This window comes from Ceratotherium simum, chromosome 20 (genome assembly GCF_057802395.1).
Source record: "Ceratotherium simum simum isolate JZ-2026a chromosome 20, ASM5780239v1, whole genome shotgun sequence".
Lineage (NCBI taxonomy): Eukaryota > Metazoa > Chordata > Mammalia > Perissodactyla > Rhinocerotidae > Ceratotherium > Ceratotherium simum.
In genome coordinates, this window is record NC_141919.1 from 54,787,947 (window position 1) to 54,802,422 (window position 14,476).

General features: G+C 41.2%; 1 protein-coding gene across 2 annotated transcripts in view; it reads right to left on the reverse strand.

Moving 5' to 3' along the window:
- Positions 1–210: 210 nt before the first annotated feature.
- Positions 211–14,476, reverse strand: part of ZNF169 (zinc finger protein 169) — a 52,301-nt gene continuing 38,035 nt past the window's right edge. Inside the window, exon 5 of one of the 2 annotated variants that reach the window (XM_004442751.3) lies at positions 211–8,127. In XM_004442751.3, the coding sequence (XP_004442808.2) occupies positions 6,566–8,127 (1,562 nt within the window). In that variant the 3' untranslated portion in view covers positions 211–6,565. Of the gene's footprint in view, positions 8,131–14,476 lie in introns of both variants that reach the window. The other variant, XM_014797006.2, reaches the window with a different exon arrangement.

The following is a 14,476-nucleotide window of genomic DNA, read 5'->3' on the forward strand; positions in this document are numbered from 1 at the left end:
TGGCTTTTTTTACTCAGCATAAATTTCTGGAAATTCATCCAGGTTGTTGCTTTTATCAGTGGTTCTTTCCTTGTCATTGCTGAGTTCCTAATATTGAACCAGCCTAGCATATGTGGAATAAATTCTACATGGTCATGAGGTATAATTCTTTTTGTACATGCTGGGATTCGATTTCCTTTTTTTTTTTTTTTTTTGAGGATTTTTGCATCCATCTGCATGAGAGATATTGGTCTGTAGTTTTACATTTTACATGTTGTCTGCTTTTGGTATCAGGGTAGTATTAGCCTCATAAAATAAGGTAGGAAATGTTTTTTTCTCTTCTGTTTTCTGGAAGAGATTGTGCAAAATTGATACAAACTCTTCTTCCAATGTTTAGTAGAATATTCCAGTGAAACTATCTGGGCTTGGAGATTTCTTTTTCAGGAACGTGTATATTGTGATTCAGTTTCCTCAATAGTTATGTAACTATTCAGATTATCTATTTTTTTGAGTTTTGGTATGTGGTTTTTGAGGAATTGGTCCATTTCTTCTAAGATACAGAATTCAAAAGCATAGTAAAATTGTTCGTATTATTCCGTTATTACCCTTTTAACGGCTACAGGATCTGTAGTAATATTGTCTGTTTCATCCCTGACATTGATGATTTGTATCTTTTCTCTTGTTTTTGTTATTCTTATAAGAGGTTAATTAATTTTATTTTACTTTTTGAAGAACCAACCTTTTGTCTCCTTGATTTACTGTTTTTCTGTATGAACTACATTGATTTCTGCTCTTATCTTTATTATTTCCATCCCTCTGCTTCCTTTGGGTTTATTTTGCTCCACTTTTTCAAGTTTTTTGAGATATAAATTTAGATTACTGATTTGAGACTTTTTTATGCATAATGTGAGCATTTAGTGCTATAAATTTCCCTATTATGGTTTTAGCTGCATCTCACAAGTTTGATATGTTGTATCTCATTTTCATTCAGTGCTATGTATTTTTTAATTATTTCCTTTGAAACGACTTCCCGTTTGACCCATGATTTAGTACTGTTATTCAATTTCAAAGTCTTTGGAGGTTTTCCTGTTGTCTCTCTGTTATTTATATCTAATTTGAGTCCCCTGTGGTTAAAAACTATACTTTATGATTTCAATTTTCTAAAAATTTGGTGAGATGTGTTTTATGGCCTAGGATATGGACTGCCTTGGTGAATGTTTCGTGGGTGCTTGAAAAACAAACATGTTTTCTGCTGTTCTTGGTTGGAGTGATGTATATAAGCCAGTTAGTGCTTGATTATGGTGCTCAGCTCTACTATATCCTTGTTGATTTTTGTTCTAGTAGTTCTATCAGTTGCTGAGAGCAGTGTTGAAGTTGTCAACAATAATGATGAATTTTCTCAATTCCTTTCAGCTCTATCAGGTTTTGCTTCACACATTTTGTTATTTGATTTGTACACATTTAGGACTGTTTTATCTTCCTGGCGGATTGATTCCTATATTATTGTGTAATGTACCTCTGTCTCTAGTAAATTTCTTTGCTCTGAAGTCTACTGTATCTGACATTAATACAGAAACTTCTTTTTAAAATTAATGATTGCATGGTATAACTTTTCCCACCCTTTTACTTTCAATCTATGTCACTGAATTTGATAAACAGCTTATAGTTGGGTTATGTTTTTTTATCCACCCTCACAATTTCTTTTGATTGATGTGATTAGAACCAATCTTAAGGTAATTATGGTAATTTCTGATATGTTAGGTCTTAAGTTGGCCCTTGTATTATTTATTTTACATTTATTTCCTTTCGGTCTCATTGTTCTATTTCTCTTTTCTTGTTTTTCTGTGGGTTATTTTTTTATTGTTTAAGATTCCATTTGGATTCATTCTTAGTGTTTTTTAGTGTATCTCTTTGTACAGTTTTCTTAGTTGTCACTCTGGGTATTACATATACACATGTTCCTTATCACAGTCTAACAATATCTTACCACTCAGAGTGAAGTGTGAAAACATTTTCATTTAGGTCCCTTTACCTTTCCCACTTTCAAATATTACTGTCTAGCGTAACAAAAGGTATTATAATTTTTGCTTCAATCATCACACTTTAAAAATTTGCGGGTAGAAGAATAGTCTAATGTATGCACTCATATTTGTGCTCTTCTCATTGTTTTTTTCCTTCCTTTCTGATGCTCCAGTGTTCTTTATCATTTTCTTCCATTTGAAGAACTTCCTTTAGCCATTGTTTAACGGTAGGTCTGCTAGCAACAAATTCTTTTAGTTTTCTTTCATCTGAGAATGTGTTCACTGTGCCTTTGTTTCTGAAGGATAGTTTTGCCAGATAGTCAACCCGCAGTTGATGATCTTTTCTTTCAGCACTTGAAGAAAAATGTGCTACCTCCTTGTGACCCCGGTGGTTTCATATAAGAAATCAGCTGTCATTTGAATTGGTGTCCCCCTGTAGATAATGAGTCATTTCTCTCTGGCTGCTTTCAAGATTTTTTCTTAGTTTTTAGTTTTTAGAATTTTAATCATGATGTCTTGGTGTGGATTTCTTAGGATTTATTTTATTAGTATTCATTTGGTTTCTTGAATCTGCACATTTATGTCTCTTTCCAAATATGGGAAGTTGTCAGTCATTATTTCTTCAAATATTTTTTCAATCCCACTTCCATTCTCTTTCTGGGACTCTGATGACACAAATGTTAGCTTTTTTGTTCTTGTCTCAGAGATTCTAGGTTTTTTTTTTTTTCAGTCTATTTTCTCTCTGTTGTTCAGATTTGCTAAATTCTATTGCTCTGTCCTCAAATTTTGATTCCATTTTGTCAAATCAACTTTACCATTGAGCCCATCTAATGAGTTTTTAAATTTCTTTTCTATTTTTTAGTTCTATAATTTCCACTTGATTGTTGATATAACTTCTATTTTTTTGAGATTTTGTACTTTTTCATCTGTTTCAAGAGAACTTGTAATTGCTTGAAGCATTTTTTATGATGCTTGCTTTAATATCCCTGTCAGATAATTCCAATGTCATATTCATCTCAGTGTTAGTGTCAGTTGACTGTCTTTTCTCATTTAAGTGTGATCTCCTGGTATTTGGTATGACAGGTAATTTTCTACTGTATCCTGCACATTTAGCTATGATATTGAGAGACTGGGGGTCCATTTAAATATTTCATTTTAGCAGGCAGTCACCCTGTTTTTAGGTTAGCTCCCAGATCCTAAGTCTACTTTTGTGGGCTGTGTTTGTTCCAATGACAACGTAATTTTCAGAGCTCTTGCAATGCTATTTAGGTCTGCTTGGCTTATTTGATACCACTATTGCTCCCACTTTTCCCTGCTGGTGTTGTTGGAGAATGTGAAGATGCTTCCCCAAAACAGGCTGCTTGGTTCTCTCAGTAGGGGAAGGGATGCTCTGGTCCAAAAGGGAGGAAAAAGCTTCACAGGTTGAGCTGCTGCTGTGTGAGGATCCCCCTTTCCAGTGCCTCCTGGCCACCTGGTACCTGTAAGTAAGGGAAGGGAGCCTCTTCCTGGGCTTGGCAGTTCAGGGGGGATGCCCTTGCTGTGCCACCTGGCTGCCAGGTGCCTTGCATCTAGGTGGGAAGTCTCAGGTCTGTGGAGATAAAGAGTATTTCCTAGGACAGGTATTTCTGTGGCAGGATCCCCCTGACTGGTGTCACCCATCTGCCTGGTGTCTCTAGGTGAGGAGAGAGGAGTCTTAGCCCAGTGAGAAAAGAAAGCACTTCCCTTCACCACTTACTGTTAGCAGGGGTCCTAACTGATCTCACCTGCTGGCCCTGCTGGGCTCACTGGTGTTGTCAGCAGGACTTCCATGCCATCCAGGGAGGAATGAACCTACCTGGGCTTCTTTTGCTAGTTTGGGAGCTGGGAAATGCCACGTCACTTTCTTCTGTGGGGTAGGGGGATGTAAGAAGCACTGTCACTGTGTTGTTCTTCTAGTCACAAGGTCCATTCTCCAGGGGATAGAGCTGAATTCCCCTTCCTTGGAATATGGGCTGGACTTAAAGATTACTTCTAACAAATAAGGTAAGGAAAGAGAAAAATGGTATGTCTACAGTGGAGAATCCCAGAAGACACCACCTTTACCAAATGATCAAGGTTAACATCACCACGAATAAGTCATGTTTGTATCATGTACCCCTTCATATGATACAATAAGGACACTTCCTTTCTGTGATATTCTTCCAAAAAGTGCATAATGCAAATCTAATAATGAGAAAACAGACAATCCCCAGTTTAGAGGCATTCTATAAAATACCTGACCAGCTCTCAAGTGTCAAGATCATGAAAGAGAAAGAAAAGCTGAGAAACTGTCACAGATTAGAGACTAAAGAGCCATGATGACTAAATGCAGTGTGGGATCCTACACTGGATCCTAGATCAGAAAAAGGACAATAGTGGAAAACCCAAATACAGTCTGTAGTTGTTAATAGTGTCGTTCCAATGTTAATTTCTTAGCTTTGATAAATGTACCATGATTACATAAGACGTTAATATTAGGAGGAAAAATGAAGTCACCAGTTGGCCCTGGGCATTCTATTATAAGCAACAGACTTCATTTATTTATTTACTATTGTTATAGATTCATAAGTTTCTCTTTTTTTTTCCCCAATGGTTTATAAGTTATTAGTGTCCTCAGTTTGATGCTCAAATTGTCCCAGACTTGGCCAGTGGGTGGGAAACTCTTCAAACTGGCTCTGTGTCCTAGTGTCATGCTCCACCATGTTTTTTAGCACTTCCTTACTTTGGCATTACAAGATGTTCTGGGATCATCTCGTACCTACCCTACTCTAACCATGGAAGCAGCCATTAATCCAAGAAGCCATGGTTCCCACTGATGGAAAATGGCACTAGAGACTAAAATCTGGACACCAGATGTTCTCACTGCTACTGGAGTGTCCTTGCTTCTTGGTCTTTTCAGCAGACAAAGGTAGAAAACATATATGTGTATCTACACATACACACAAATATACATGCACATACACACACATGCACACAAATACGCATGTGCACATAAACATGTACAGACACACACGTACAAATCTTAGGAATCTTAAGTTCACACCAATACTTCTGATTCCAGCGCATGCTCACAGGATTCTTTCTTGCTTTGTCCCATTTGTATGACTTGCTTTGTCCCATTCCACATTTGTATGACTTTCCTTCCACAGTGAGAACCTTGGGTCCCAACAACACAGAACATGTACTTAATCGCTCAGCCCTATAATGCATCCAAAATAGTTTGAGAATCGCTTCACCATACTGCTACAAGAAACAAACCTACTAGAGTTTAGGATTTGTTTGTAATTCTAACATACATATAAAAATAAACTCTGCCCAAGACTGAGGATATATAATCAAACACTATGGTCAATTATTAAGTTATTGTGAAATTCTCTCAATAAGGCTTATACCATTCCGCATTCTCACCAACAAAGTATGAAAATGCCTGTTTCTCCACAGCCCCATCAATACGGAGGATTGTCAAGCTTTTGAATTTTTGCCGAGCTGATAGGTGAGAAATGGTATTGCACTGTAGTTGTAATTTGTTTCTCTTATCATGAGTAAAGTTAAACATCTCATTGGCTTATATTTCTTCTGCTAACCTGACTGATCATGTCTTTTGCCCACTTTTCTATAGGATTTCTGGTCTTTTCCCCTTGATCTTTAAAAGTTCTTATACAATGGGGATATTAACCTTTTATCTGTGAAATATGTTCATATAATTTTCTTCCAGTCATTTGTCTTTTGATATTACTTATATATGTTTTGCCAAGCAAAAGTTTTTAAATTTTGTTTACTCAACTTTATTAATCTTTTATTACTTCTAGATTTTAAGCCAGCAAAGCCTCTGAGCCTGGGGAAATGATCTTGTAGTGACCAGTCAGTGCCCAAGGCCAGTCGTGGGCTGGGCACTTGTCAGCTCTGCGACATTTGTGCTCTGGGGATTAGAGAGAGCGAGAGGCAAGAGCTAAAGGGATAGTGCCTTGGCCTGGATACAAAGGCAGGTGCTCCAGATCCTGAGCCCGACTGGAGGACTGGGGAGGGTTGTGGCTGACGGCCCTGAGTCCTTGGGCTGGATCACTGGCATGTATGCACAGCTAATGGGAGGGGCCCCGGGCTGCGGGGGTGAGTACTAATAGCTGTCCTTCGGTCTGCTGTTGGGGTAGCTGAGTATGTGGCTTGGGGATCTCATATGGCTGTTGGAGGACTTCAGAAGGGGTGAGGATGACGACCATTACAATATTGCTTTCCCCTCACACAGGACCAGAGTCCAGAACAAAGACATAGTGACTCCCCCATGTCTCCCAAGAGGTTGAATACCTTAGGGTTCTGATAGACGAGTGAATGAGGTACATAACTAGTTGTGCAGCTTTGTAAAGAAGCAGTTTATTAAAACAAAAGGCCATCTAATATAGAGAAGGACTGCTGCTTAGAAAGTAAACCATAAACCAACTATCTCATGAATACCGAAAGAAAGCAACATTTTTTTCCTCCATTCCATTTCAAGAAAGCAGAACATTTCCTAATGATTTCTGCCATCTTCACACTCACAGGGAAAGGAAAGGTCAGGAGAACAGCCCTTGTGGCAGGAGGTGATGGCCAGACTTGGTCTTCCTATGTCTGTGGAGGTGCGACTTCTGGCTAAAGCCACGACCACACTCCCTGCACACGTACGGCTTCTCTCCCGAATGGGTCCGCTGGTGTCTGATGAGAGCTGACTTGAAGCCAAAGCCACGCCCACACTCACCACACACGCACGGCTTCTCTCCCAAGTGTGTCCTCTGGTCAGAGGTAAGGTGGGACTTCTGGCCAAGTCCTTGCTCACACATTCCGTACACATCAGCCACCTCCCCTGAGTGTGTCCTCTGGTGTCTCGTGAGGAGTGACTTGAAGCCAAATGTACGTCCACACTCAGGGCACAGGTACGGCTTCTCCCCTGTGTGCGTCCTCTGGTGTCTGATGAGGGTGACCTTCTGACCAAAGCCACGCCCACACTCGGGGCACACGTAAGGCTTCTCCCCTGTGTGCGTCCTCTGGTGTCCCATGAGGGAGACCTTCTGGCTGAAGCCGCGCCCACACTCAGGGCACAGGTAAGGTTTCTCCCCTGTGTGCGTCCTCTGGTGTCTGATGAGGGTGACCTTCTGGCGAAAGCTGTGCCCACAATCGGCACAGACATAAGGCTTTTCCCCTGAGTGTGTGACCTGGTGACTGAGGAGCAGCGACTGTTGCCTGAAGCCACGCCCACACTCAAGGCACAGGAAGGGCCTCTCACCCGAATGTGAGCTCTGGTGCTGGAGGAGCGAGGCCTTCTGGCAAAAGCCTCTCCCACAGTCGGGACACACGAAGGGCTTCTCCTCCAGGTGTGTCCTCTGGTGCAGGATGAGGGCAATCTTTTGGCGAAAGCCTCGCCCACACTCCTGACATACAAAGGGTCTCTCCCCGGAGTGTATCCTCTTGTGGTTCGTGAGCGAGGACGTGTACCTGAAGTGTCGCCCGCACTCCCTGCACACATAAGGCTTCTCCCCGGAGTGTTTCCTCTGGTGGATGGTGAGGGAGGACTTCCGGCCAAAGCCTCGCCCACACTCTCTGCAGCTATAAGGCTTCTCCCCTGAGTGTGTCCTCTGGTGCTTGATGAGGTCTGACCTCTGGCAGAAGCCTCTGCCACATTCGGGGCACACATGATGCTTCTGGAGGCTACAGAGGCTTGATTTTGTCCTAAGTCCTAATCCACATTTTCCACATAGGACTGCTCCGGGTTCTGAGATGTCTGCTCCTGTCAACATGGTGTCTACCTCCTCAGGGCTCACCCCCTGGGTTGGGTCATGGTCTATTACTCCACCTCTGTTGCCTTCCACCCAGTCTACTGGCTGACCTTGAGATGGGCTGAAGAATGTCCTTGAAGTCCCGCTCAGCCGCAGGCTCCTGAACACAGTGCCAGAGCCTCCTCTCTCTCCATCTTCTACTTTTTCACTCAAGCAGTGAGGAGCTTCTAGTGGGAAGTGGCTTCCTGCAGATGAGCTTGGGAAGATCGGAGGGGGGTGACCGCACAGCACATATTGTCTGAGGAACTGCGGACTGGAAAAGGCTACCGGGCAGGAGAGACAGGGCCAGAATTCTGTCCTTGGTTCTGCTGGAGAGAAAGTCTCAGTCAGAATCACCACAGGTACCTTATGGACGGTAACATTTGCCCAGCAGTCATTCCTCAGATGTTCACACAACAGAGACTTCCTTTCCAGACTTACCTTCTAGCCCACAGTGACACATTAGCACATCTCCTGTTGTAACACAGAAAACCCACATGGCAAGCCAGCTCTAAACATCAGCCTGACTAAAATAGTTTCAAGAAAGCATCACAGGCATCTCCAGCCCTATATTGCTGCCATTAGAACTACACATTTTCCCCCATACAATGATCTCATCAGCCACGGTCATTAACACTGAGGTAAACATTATCCACAAATACATGCTTTCACTGTCAGTTAAACTATATGACTCATTACAAATTTCTTTTAGTGACTTTTCCTACAAGAAAGGGATGGGGTCACCACAGGGAGTCACTCGACCCAGAGGTGCCAGGGGGAAGGCAGTCTAAAGGAGAAGTCGGAGCCCCCTGTGGGATATGAACTGGTGTCTCCTGAAGAAGGATCTCCGAGAGGACCATGTGCTGGTTCTCTGTCAGGAAGTGGGGACTCGGCAGTGAAACACAGACACGGTCTAGGCCTGCAACCCTTTAAAGGGTTCTGGCTCCTGATGACCCCAATGAATCCAAGACCCGCTTTTCTCAGTTTCCTACAAATTATTGTAAAAGGAAAAATTTCCGCCTACAACAGCTCTTGCCTAGGAGATGTCAAATTTGTATGCCCCATTCCATGACACTAGTTCTATCCACCTGAAGCTGAAGAAAAATACCCTGAACCTTAAATAAACTCTGCATACCAGGCCTTTCCAGACCTACCTGACTCTCTCCTCACCAACCAAAAAGAGATGTATTTCATGGACCATCTACGACAGGGGTCAGCAAACACAGCCTGCCAGGTGTTTTGTCATCAAGGTCTATGGACCACAGCCACACTCACTCTTTAGGCAGTGTCTGTGGCAGCTTTCACACACAACAGCAAAGCTGAGCAGCTGAGACAAAGAACATAAAGGCCACAAGGACTAAAACACCTACTATCTGGCTCTTTACAGAAAATGTTTCCCAAAGCCTGATCCACAGCACTGACTCAGTCCATCTGGTCCAAGACGCCAGCTTTCAGTACTAACAATAACCACCCCTTCCTAACACTTACACCCCCCACTTCCTCCTCAGCAAACTACTCGATAAACTTGGTTCTCTCTGTCTGTGCGTGTCTGTGTGTGTGTGTGTGTGTGTGCGCGTACTGCTAGATCTAGAGGCTCCTGTGAAATGGCCTCGATAATCACTCACAAGTGCTGACCCCACTGGACTTCCAGATGTGAAAGTGGACATCTTTTCAGTCTTGGGAGACAGTTCTGGCCATCAGGGGTCCCACTGTGGTTGGCCTCTCATCACAAATGTGCTCTAGTTCAGCTCACTAAACTGTTCGTGAGTTTATTTTGTTAAGCTAGGCTGTCCACGTTATCAAAACTTGTGGCAGGTGTGTACATTTCTGGTGAGCAGTTTCCAGTAAACACTTTGTTATAATTCTAGAGTTCTGACAGCAGAGCTTTCAGCATGAGCTACTGTCTATTTGTCTGTGACTGGATGGCAAGAGTAAAGTGGCCGCTGCCCTCTCCTTGGCTTGGCATAAAGCCCAAGGCCAGTGTAACGCGCACTTCATCACAGGCGTGCCCACAGAGGGAGAGGAAGCACTTTTGTGTGTCTTCTGTATTCAATATGGGACTGATTTCAACACACTTAACATCGCCCTTATGAGAACCACAGCCTCTAACAAGAATGTTCATCCAGCATCATTTTTGTGCCTATCTAGTAATGTGGCAAATTTTAACTAAAAGTGATTTAGAATTACAACGTCCACTTTGGGAAACTAAAATTCAACATGGCTTTAACACGCAGAAGTTCTGGAATAAAAGAAGAAATAGAAATAAAATTTTACCAACATAATGCTTTTCAGTCAATCGTAAAAATTTCCAGGATGTAGAAGAAAATCAGTTTATAAACTCTTTTAAAGTCTACAACTGCTCTTGTGCTGACTGGTTTTTCAGACCCAAAAGTAATTCAATAATTGTACATAAACTCAACACTTCCCAAAACTAAGAGAAAAAAAAATCAATGCCCAATGGTGCCTTAAAGAAACTTCCTCCTGCAGCTGCTGGGTGTGGTACAGAAGCACAGCTGTGGGTTACGTGAATGGCCTTCGACCCTGGATTTCAAGAGAAGAATGCTGGGCATTCACTGCTTTTAAACACTTTAAAGAATTTTAAGACTTGGTCCATGGACATAAAAGGGGAATGTTTTCAACTTAATCAGAATTAATCCTTGGAAACTGGACAATTTTCATAATATGTCATCTCCATGATTTTATGACAATATAAAAGAAATGTTAGCACATGTGATAGTTAATTTTGTGTCAACTTGGCTGGCCACGGGTTGCCCATTTAATCAAACACCATTCTGGGTGTTTCTGTGAGGGTGTTTTTGGATGACTTTAACATTTACATGGAGGGACTGAGTAAAGCAGATTGCCCTCCCTAACGTGGGTGGCCCTCATCCAACCAGTTGAAGGGGTGAATAGAACAAAAGACTGACCCTCTCCCAAATAAGAGGGAATTCCTCCAGCCCGATTGCCTTCAAGCTGGGACATGGGGGTGGGGATTGTTTCTGTTTATCTTGCTTTTGCACTCTAACTGAAACATCAGTTCTTCCTGGGTGTCGAGCCTGCTAGCACTACACTATAGACTCTTCTAGGTCTTCATCTTTCTGACTGTGGATGTTGGGGCTTCTCAACCTCTGTAATTGTGTGAGCCAATTCCTTATAACACATCTCACCACGCGTGTGTGTGTGTATGTGCATATATGTGTGTATATATATACGCACATACACACACATCCTATTGGTTCTGTTACTCTGGATAACTGTAATACTGATTTTGGTACTGAGAAGTGGGGTACAGCTGTAACAAATACCTAAAATTGTGTAATTAGCTTTGGAACTAGCTGATAGTAGGGGCCACAAGTTATGAGGTGCATGCTAGAAAAAGCCTTGACTGACGAGAAGGGACTGTTGCTAGAAACATGGTTGTTAAAGGTGACTTTGGTGAGGACCCAGAAAGAAAGGAGCAGAGCTGGTGAGAAAGCGTCCACCTTATTAGAATGTTCATAAATATGAATTGACTAGTATTCTACAGAACAGATTTTCGAATGTTAAGCCTTGCATCTGTGAATAAATTCCACTGAGGCATGGTGTGTAATTCTTTTTAAACACGGTTGGATTCAATTTGGAATATTTTTATCACATGTGTAGGTTCCTGGCTCCACCACCAACTTAATTACTTTAATAAATGTAGCATTACTCAGATTTTGTTAGTAGTATTTTTTAAGGAATCCATTCATTTCATATGAGTTATTAAACTTGTTAGTACTAACTTGTTCAGACTTTATCATCCTTTTAAAGTCTGGAGGATATGTACTGATAACTTCCCTTTCATTCCTGAATTGATTACTCATGTCTTCTTTCTTTTCTCCTTGGTTCATCTACTTAGTGATATATAATTTTGTTGATCTTTTCAGAGAATCAACATTTGGCTTTGCAAATTTTTCTGTTGTTAATCAGTGTTACATTTCATTGATTTCTGCTCTTAATTTCATTATTCCCTTCCTTTTACTCACTTTGCATTTACTTTGCTCTTCTTTAAGGTAAAAGCTTAAGTCACTGATCATATAGACCTTTCTTTTCTAATATGAGCACATAAGGCTATAAATTTCCCCCTAAGCATCTCACAAATTTTTATTTTGCTGAGAAGGATTTTAAAAGATCTAGGTAGTGGGTTGTAAAACCTGATACTGGTAAGACATAATTTCTCCTCCAAGTCATCTGTGGATACACTAAAATCTCAATAATAAATATAAGCCAGGTTTTCTTTTTTCTTTCTTTTTTTTCTTATGAGAAGCTGATCCTAAAATTTGAGCGGAAATGCAGAGAACCAAGACTATCGAAAGCAATCTTGAAAAAGAAAAACAAAGGGAAAGGAATTGCACTACTTGACTTCAAGACTTCCTATGATCTTACAGTAATACAGATGGTGTGGCTTGGTTTAACAGAACAGAGCGTAAAATAGACCCACACTTAGCCAGTCATTGGATTTTCAACAAAGTAAATCCAATGAGGGAACAGCAAGACTTTTCAACAAATGGTGCTAGAGCAACTGGGTATCCATATGAAAAGAAAAATAAGAGGAAGATGGGCACAGATGTTAGCCCAGGGTCAATCTTCCTCAGCAAAAAGAGGAGGATTGGCAACAGATGTTAGCTCAGAGCTAATGTTCCTCACCAAAAAAACAAAAAATAAAAAGAAACTCTGATCCCAGTCTCACATCCTACACAAAAGTTAATTCAACATGGATCACAGACTTAAATGTAAAAGCTAAAATTATACAGCATTTAGAAGAAAATATAGGAGATTATCTTCATGATAGTAAAAATTTAAAGAGAGAGAGAAAAATTAGACTTCCTCAAAGTAAACATCTGCTCATCAAAAGTTGTTGTTAAACAAATGAACAGAAAGTTGCAGACTGAGAGAAAAATATTTGCAAAACGTACACATGACAAAGCACTGGTATCCAAGATTAATAAAGAACTCAAAGAACTCAACAATAAAAAGAAAAACAATACAATAAAAAACTGGAAAAAGATTTGAATGGATACTTCACGAAGTAAGTTATATGATATGTATGAATGATCAAAAAGCACACAGAAAGTGCTCAACATCATTAACCATCAGGGAAATGGAAATTAAAACCCCCATGAGATACCACTCCACATCCATCACCAGAGATAAAATGAAAACTGTTGAGCAGGATGTGAGGCAACAGGAATTCTCATATGTTGTTCATGGAAGTGAAAAATGGTATAACCACTTTGGAAAAGGTCTGGTCATTTCTTATAAAACTTCACAGTTACTCTATGACCGAGTGCACTGGGTTGAGTAATGTTCCACCCAAACTCATGTCTACCTGGAACATGTGAATGTGGCCTTATTTCGAAACAGAGTCTTTGCAGATGTAATCAAGCTAAGATGAGGTTATACGGGACTAGGTGAGCCTTAACCCAATGACTGGTATCCTTACAAGGAGAGGGAGATTTGGATACAGAGACACACAGAAGGAAGAGGGCTATGTGACCACGGAGGCAGAGGTGGGAGGGACGCAGCTACAAGCCAAGGAAGGTTAAGGATTGCCAGCACCACCAGAAGCTAGGAGAGAGGCAAGGAACAGATTCTTTCTCAGAACCTCCAGAAGGAATCAACCCAACATTTATGTTGGACTTATGGCTTCTGAACTGTTGAGAGAATAAGTTTGTGTTGTTTTAAGCCTCTCAGTTTGTGGTAATTTGTTACAGCAACCCTAGGAAACTACAATACCTAGCATATACCCTAGGTATTTATCCAAAGGAAATGAAGACACAGGTCTACCAGAAACAAACAAAGAAACCAAAAACCCAGCATAAGAATGTTAATGGCAGATTTTTCAAAATAACTAAAAACTGAAAGTCATCAAGGTGTCTATCAAGGAGAATGGATAACAGTTGTATATTCATATGACAGGATGCTACTTGGTATTAAAAAGGAACAGACTACTGATGTATGCAACATAGATGAAGCTTAAAAACTTTATACTGAGTGAAAGAAGCCTTACACAAAAGAGTACATATGATTCCATTTATGCAAAATTATATAGCAGGCAAAAAAATCAGACAAGTGGTACCTCTGAGGGATAGGTATGGGGTTTGCTGGGATGGGCCAAAAGGGAACTATCTGAGATGACAGTAATGATCTGTATTTTGATAAAGTTTGGTTTGTAGGGGGGTATGCATTGTTTGAACTCATAGACTAGTACACTTAAGATTTTGCATTTCCTGTAAGTAAATTCTACCTAAAAAGACAAAATAAACAACTCTAGGAATGATATGTATGCTATGCATTACTCCTGGGGCCAACCACCTTTAATGGAGACCCCCCCCAGCTGAGATGAACTGCCAGGGATTGGCCCTCTTAAACTGCAGTGTCTAGAAACACTCAAATGGACACCCTGGACCTGAGTTTGTGGTCCCCCACCTGCCAGACCATCTGCATGAGCCGACCCAGGAGGACATTACCCCTTGCCTCTCACCACACATTTCCGTGGTGGTGAGATCATCATCATCATCATCTTTGCCAGGACCACTCGATGGTCAGATCAGATCTAAACACATACTCACTCCTGCCAACCCCTCTGAGGGATAGAGATCACCTGAGGAGAATGAGCAGATGCTAAGGATATGCCATGAAGATCTCACAAAG